Consider the following 7599-nt stretch of genomic DNA (forward strand, 5'->3'; position numbering starts at 1 on the left):
AACGTTTTTCAGAAAAAACAAAAAAAACCCCACCATTCCTTAAGTGTCATCTTTACAACGTGAGGCTATTTTGTAAAAAACCTGAAAGAGATCACCAAGGTCTGCCTTCATTTATAAAGCAGTCCTTCAGCTAGACTAAGATTCACCGAGTCGAGCTGTCCTCTGCTCCAGCGGCAACAGAGCTATCTTACATACTGAACAGACTCAGGCATTGTACATAACTCTGTAGAATTCATAATACCAGTGAAAAACAGGTCACACCAGGAGATAGCCAGTCTTGCTACTATGAGATTTCAGATTTCATTTCTTTTGTAATAACCAAGTACTGAATCAGCAATTTTCAAAAATTAAGAGAGACACTGAATATCTATTAGAAGAGTCACTTAGAGGATTTAATTCTTTTCATGCCTGCAGTTGGATTTCTGCCAAAGCATCTGCTGCCATCAACATGCATATCGAACAACACCAGCACCCGCATTATTTCTCCTAATTGGTTTATCTCTATGTCAGCGAGCCACTCCTTTTACTCCTTGAAACAGATATACAACATTTCAAGTCTTGTAAAGGTTTTGCAGTATTCAAAGCAACTTGACAAAGATGGTTCAACTTTTCCCAGAAAAGATTGCTGTTTACTTATTTTACAGGACGGAGCTTGGAGTACCCCATTCAGTTCTGTCATGCAGTTCCAGAAGTGCACGTGTAACTGCGGTGAACCGGTGTCAGCAAATGAAGTCCAAAGCTGTGAGAAGTAGATGTAAATAAAAAAAAAAAAAAGACTCAACTTGGGAAACAATGCACTGAGGTGTAGCCATGTCAGCTCAGGTTGCTACCAGCTGGATTTACTCCTCTGTACAAGGGCCATGGCTCCAAGTGGTCTTTGTTAGCCCTGCTTCTGCATGCCAGATTATTGCTGATCACTGTGTAGGTGGCTCTCTAACCCTTGGCCAATTTTAGTGCAGGAGATTTAAAAGGCATGGTAGTCAGATCGAAATCCCTGCACTAAAGTAAATGGGTCTACAAAGAAAGTCCTTTTAATTTCTATTTGTTGAGTCCACTGCAGTTAAAATCTCAAACAAACCACTTGCTGAAAAAGTGGGTTTTGTTCGGTAGAAAAGGGTAGGCTACGATATGGCGATTGTCCCATTGAGATTTGCTTGATACATGGGTAGGGAAGAGCACACTTGCAAAAGGACAGGAAATTTGTTCAGTTGCTTTTTTCTTCAGCCAGTGGTTAGGATACTCTGATCATCTGTGTCATTGCTTCTTCATTTGCTTGAGTTGGATCCTATGGGAACAAGAGACATACAAGAACACTGACACCAGTCCCTCACAGTGTAGCAAATTGACCTCCAGCAGCCCAGCTTGGAGGGCAGATAACCCCTTTGTCCAAAAAAAAAAATTTTTAAAAATCTCTCTCTCTGTGACTGACATTTTAGTCTTTTGGGATTGAAATATTTGGTCTTTGGACCTTGATGTAGGTTACTGTTTGCACTTAGTACTGTGTAAAGGCAATGGACTGGCAGCCCTGCAAGCTGAAATTCTCTGTCTGTTCACAGAACTGATACGTTAATTAAGAGCAACAAGATTCCCGACACAATCCCACCAGTGCGCCTCAAGCAACCTAAATGGACTGTTGCTACATGTGGAGTATTACTTCTCTATCCTCTGTGTGAACACGTCCACAAAATTCCACAGACATGTTTTATTGCTTCTTTTTGGGGTTTGTTTGTTTTTAAAAGCAAAGGCAGTAGTTGTTTCTAAAGTTTTACGTGTTCTTGAATACCCAGAAAATCCTTCACTCCGGATTGAGGGCCTTTCTTGTGCTTGGAAGGCTAGTAAACTAGATACAGAACAGCAAAGGTGAGGCTAGATTATAGCTTCTGACTAAACCTGCAATAGTTCCATGCGAACTGAGGTCCTAATGTATAGCCATCAAATGTGCTTAAAAGTTTCAGGTGGACAAGACTCGACAAGGTTATTCTTTCTAATCAAAAGAGCAGCTTAAAGAGTAAATGCAAAAACTCCCTGACTGGTAAATAACAACTGTCTTCACTACAGAAGAAAAAAATAGCTTTCCTAATGCTACCACATTCAGAAGACAGAGTTCCAGATACATCCAGTATACAGAGAAGCTAAATAATATGATATCTTAAAACAGCTTGAGTTCTGCATACTGAAACTGGAAACTTTTCTCCAAACCTAACATGTGGCTCAGTGAGGAAGACAAATGCCATAAACTAGCTGAACACGCTAACAAAAGCAGCAAATAAAGTATTTCTAAGGTGTTTGCAAGTGTCATTCATGCAAAGAACAACTGATGGAAACAAAGGTATTCCTTACCGACATATGGGGACTATCCTTTTCCTTTGGGGAGAAGAAACGGCCACCTTCTCCCCGCTTCCTAGCCATAGCATGACGATGTCGGGATTCATGCAAGTATTTCTGCAACAAGAACAAAATATTTTGGGCTCAATCCAGTATTTCTAGGTCTACATTACACAATAACAAAATGAGCAGGTAGGACCAGCCCCTGAACTCTGAAAAACACCAAGTTTGAGAACAGGGTGTATAATAAATACTGATTTACAACACAACAAAATATATTCTCAACAATTAAAAGTATGAAGAAAATTGCCAACTGGATCCAAAGAAATGGCCTCTGTCAATAAAATCTTGAAGAGAAAGACATTAGTGAAACAGTGTTATGCATGTGTATAAGAGAAAGCGAGGGAAAAATATATTCTCTGAGCCAGCCTAAAATATTTTCTATATCTTTCTCTATAATATAATACCATCCCTTCCTCAGTGTGCCTCACCCTTCTTTCTTTGGGGATTTTCCCTTCAGCTTCCAGCTTAGCTCGTGCCTGTCTTCTCTTCAGAATCCGGTGGTACTGCTTGGCATTTACATACAGGGGCTCCTCTTCAAGCATTTCTGCTCCAGGCAAAGGAATCCTCTGGATAGCTGGCACTGATCCAGCTCCTGGTACCATCTGTATAAAGAGAAATACACTTCATAGGCATACAGTTGAGAGAATAAGCTAGACACAAAACTACGTGAAGTAGAACTTAAGTTTAAAATTGAAAGGGGACATCAATTGAAGAGCAATTATGCTTGTTCCAAATTAGCAGAACATCAAATTACACACTAGTCTGCATAATTTACGCTACACTACACTTGTAAACTAGTTATTTCAGAAAGAATTACATGTTGCCAACTTCTGATATTTGGTTGTGTTTTTTCTTCTATGAATAGACAGTACTCAAAGCAAGTCACTGTTTCTTTCACAGTGTAACTTATATACCCAGTCCTTTCATTGCTATTTTGGTGCCTGCTGCATTTGTTCAACTACTTGTATGTATTATTCATAAGTGTTTGCTGCCACCTATTGGAAATGAACAGCAAAACGCAAAAGGGAGGGCATCTCACCACAAATGTTGTAAGAAATTTGCAGGAAAAACTTTCTGCACCTGAAAAAATGGTCTAGGGGTTTCTTGAGGAGTAGAACAGTATGGCCTGGACTCTCTGAAGCCCCTTTAAATAACTTTGCTGAAAATATTTCTTCGATTTCTGAATCTTCTTGAAGCTCCATAACAAGTGATAGAAGAGAAGCATACCCCATGTAATAAAGCATCTCACAAGTTAAACTTCTCAATTACCAACTTTAAACACACAAAACTTTAAACACCACACAGCATGAAGTTAAAATAGATGTCAAAGCAGCGTTTGTAGACAACAAGGTATGATTTTACAGGCTAAATCTAAAAAGAAAAAAACTAGGAAATTCAGTACGCACCATAACCATTCCACCCGAATTGACCACATTTCCAGCAACTGGTAGTGTCACAGTTACAGTTCCTTGCCCACTGCTGGTTGTGTTGGTGTTGGCTCCCGTCTGGACAATCTGTGCTCCAGCCAAACTGGCTGCGGGGATGGTGATCATGCCTGTAACAGGGACTGTAACTTTAAGAAAATAAAACACAAAAGAAAAAAAAAGAAAAAACAAAAACACGCACACAGAAAGAATGAAGGGAACACAATTAGTCCCACTTCCATTTTTTACTCATTCATCCTTGGATAAAAGTTGCATGCACTTACAAACCAATTGTTATCATCTGACCATACACCTTGGAAGCACACGCCTTTTATTTTGGTTTGCACGCCACATACGCAGTATTGCAGCCACAGATGAAAGAGCACTTTGCCTTAAATGCTTGGGTTCTCTACTGGCAAACTACCACAAATCCAGAGGTCATACCTTATACAAACACTGCACCACCACATGGAGAACTGATTTTTGTCTCATAACCCCTTTTGGAGTCTCCATGTCAAAAGACACTTATCCTCTCTGCAAATTAATCTGTTTACAGTTTTCTAATACCCAGCCCTGCAGTAAAAACAAAATCTTTTTACCTGCTTCAACTGCAGGCTGGAAAAAGGATTTTTAAACTTACTAAAAAAAAAGTTAGCCACTTTTGAACTTACTAAAACGTGGGATAAAAAGAAAATAGTTGCACGTATTTCTTATTCCAAATGCTTGGCACCACAGATTATACCACAAGGTGTTATCAGCAGGGATCCATAGTTTTATCTGTTTAAAAATCACCAGTTCTTTGATAAAAACCATAAATTCTCTGATTAAAACCCCAGGAATCCTCATTTTTCCGAGATTAAAATAAAACACCACTATATAAATAGGTATCCACTGAACACAATGTTTTATTGATATATTTACAATTTTAAAGCAGTTTGGAAGCCTACCAATGCTTCAATCACTAAAATAAAATAAATTCTAAATACCTATACATTTTGGCATTTGATTATGGGATTTTTATCATGGAAAATAAGAGCTCCCCCAGTCCCTTTTGCTCACCAGGACATGGGTCCAGCTGCAGCTGTTGCCCCCACTACTTTGTGGCGCTGAGCAACCCTGATATGTTGGTGCCCTGCCCATGCCAGGGACCCTCCCTCCTCACTCAAAGCCATCTGGGCTCTGCCAGTGCCCGTCACTCCCCACCCAGAGTCGCCCAGGCCCCCCAGCCCTGCCAGAGGGGGGGCCCCCCACATCTGCCAGGGCTACAGGGCCAGGGACCCAATAGCAGCGCCTAAGCCAGGGGCACGCAGTTATTTCGGGCGGAGGGCCGCTTACCGAGTTTTGGCAAGCCATTGAGGGCCACATGACAGGCAGCCAGGGGCAGATAAATATTAATTTTCTAAATTTTATGGGGCCCCGTGCGCTGGATAGAATGGCCTGGCGGGCCACATCCGGCCTGGGATAGACTGCCGTGCCGGGCCCCATCCGGCCCACAGGCTGCATTTGGCCCACCTCTGGCCTAAGCCCTGGCTGCCACGAGTTGTAGACAGCAGCTGCTACAGCAGCAGAGCAAAACATGGAGCCCAGCTTCTCCTCCCCCAACAGGTGGCATGGCTAGAGCAGAGCTCATGGCAGGGGGGGCAGTCCAGGCTGCCCGCTGTGGGCTCAGGGCTCCCTGCCCTGCGGCCCTCCCTCCAGGGCCACCACAGCCAAGTGGACAGGACCCAATGCAGCAGGGCAGGGAAGCTCATGCCGCTGGTGGAAGCCTCACGCCTCCATGGTGAGGCACCCTCTCTGCCTGCCCAACCGCAGCAGAGGACACACGTCTGCGATGCCACCCCCACTGCTGTTGGGCAGGCAGGAGGTGCCTCACCATGGTGGCACAGGGTTCCCAGCAGCAGCACCGAGCTTCCCAGCCCTGCTCTGCCCTGGCTGCTGGGCTGTGAAGGCCCCCGGAAAGGGCAGCAGGGAGGGGAGCCTGAGCCCACAGAGGGTAGTCTTGCAGATGCCAATAGTAATGACCTATAATATTAATACTAACAAAAGACTTGGAAGCGGACTAAGCATTAACTGGAAGCTTTCGGCTGCAGCTTACAAAAAGACTATCAAATGCACTGTGCTTTATATGCCAAAGCAAGCTCATACCTTGTTGAAGAATGGTGCCATCAGCATTAACAGGCTGATAGACGATGGTCTGGCCTTCTGCTGTCTGTGCCACCTGCTGCCCTTGAACTGCTATTTGCTGCTGGGTCTATACAGAACAAAGAAAAGGACAAATTTACAATCTGTAAGTACCCAAATGTTGTAATCCTTGTACCTATAGTGCCTGCAGAAGTAATACATATGTGGGTTTTATTAAAACCATACGAAGTAAGACTGAGTTTTTAAGGACTAATTTGAACTAGCAATTAGAAGATACAATATACTATCCCAAACCTATATTTAAGTAAGCCTGTTCTACAAAAGAAAAAAAAAAAATGAGGAACTAGAATCACTTGACTAAATATGCAAATGCATTAAAAATGGTTGTGGTCTTATTCTGTGATCACAGTACCAGCCACAGGTTTTTCAGATGTCTTTTCTCAAAGCCATCTCAGAATTTCAAAATGCCAGCTCTGCACCCATTGTAGTACTTAACATTCTGGGAGTATTTTTTTTAAAGGATGCAACGTTCACATTTCATGAAAAATGTGTTAAATGAATACTCAGCTGGAAAAGAATTAATTTAAGTCATAAGCACAAAAGGGCTTCACACATAAGTAAGAGCAGAAATGATTACCAGCTTGAGAAGAAGGCAGTATTTCCATTAAACTTCAACTGCATTCTTTATGGTCTAAACATTTCCTTTCAAGGAATTTCCAAAACAACATGCCAATACAAGAAACAGCTGGTAAAACTTACAAGCAACAAGCCTAGATATTCTGTCCCAACAGAATAATTGGTAAAAAAACAAAATCCCATAAGAAATGGAGTTACAAAGGTTGGGTTTTTTTTCTCTTGCCACATTACCTGGTAACCTTTACGCTTATAAAGCTATTTCTAACTTTTTCCCTTCCAATTCTCTTCAGGAAAAAAAAAATCCTTTCCCGTTGGTGCAGTTACCTGCGTCTGGCCAGCAGTAACTGCAGTCTGTGGCTGCTGAATAATGATTTGCTGGGTCTGGCCCTGTTGACCCTGGACCTGCACCGCCTGCCCACCTTGAATCTGAATCTGACCTGGCTGGACCAACTGAATCTGTGGAAGAAGAGAGTCAGAAAAAAATATTAACTAAACCTGTTATTTCTCCTCCCTTTGATCTCATCACCAACATTAAATCATCTTCTGACAACAATTTATGCCTGTCAAAGAAATAAAGCCACCATTTCTCCTTTTCCCCAAGCATTTAAATTGGAGAAAGATGATTTCATTTATTCCTGTCCTGTGACATAATCACTGATGCAAAAGAGGACAGGACTTCACAGAAAGGGGGAGACTGCATATCAGTGTCCCCCTGTCCCAGCAGTTCAACACTGTTTATGAAATACAACAGTCAGGAGTGAAACTGTTTACTGTCCTGAACACTAGGAATAATTCCTACCTAGATCACAGGAAGGAAGGGGCTGATATATTTTAGGTGTTTGTGAATTATCATCAAGCATATAATAAAATATCCTGGTATGTCAAGAATTGATTAGACTTCAACCTTGCAGGCGGGCCTTCTCTCCCTTGGTATACTTCTCATATAAAAAAGCAGGATGAACCTGAATGTTTTCAGCCCTACTTGCTCAAAAGCCCCAGCTGCACTCTT

General features: G+C 42.1%; 1 protein-coding gene across 23 annotated transcripts in view; it reads right to left on the bottom strand.

The window, feature by feature from the left end:
• Positions 1-6: 6 nt before the first annotated feature.
• NFYA (nuclear transcription factor Y subunit alpha) overlaps positions 7-7599 on the bottom strand; it is a 16136-nt gene continuing 8543 nt past the window's right edge. For 13 of the 23 annotated variants that reach the window (XM_025205856.1, XM_025205850.1, XM_025205854.1 and 10 more), the window contains 6 exons: positions 6915-7046; positions 5958-6063; positions 3795-3961; positions 2817-2990; positions 2341-2442; positions 7-739 (listed from right to left, as the gene is read on the bottom strand). In XM_025205856.1, the coding sequence (XP_025061641.1) occupies positions 524-739; positions 2341-2442; positions 2817-2990; positions 3795-3961; positions 5958-6063; positions 6915-7046 (897 nt within the window). In that variant the 3' untranslated portion in view covers positions 7-523. Of the gene's footprint in view, positions 1286-2340; positions 2443-2816; positions 2991-3794; positions 3962-5957; positions 6064-6914; positions 7047-7599 lie in introns of all 23 variants that reach the window. The other 10 variants (XM_014520602.2, XM_014520598.2, XM_025205865.1 and 7 more) reach the window with 7 other exon arrangements.

The sequence above is a fragment of the Alligator sinensis genome, unplaced genomic scaffold (assembly GCF_000455745.1).
Source record: "Alligator sinensis unplaced genomic scaffold, ASM45574v1 scaffold872_2, whole genome shotgun sequence".
In the NCBI taxonomy this organism is placed as follows: domain Eukaryota; kingdom Metazoa; phylum Chordata; order Crocodylia; family Alligatoridae; genus Alligator; species Alligator sinensis.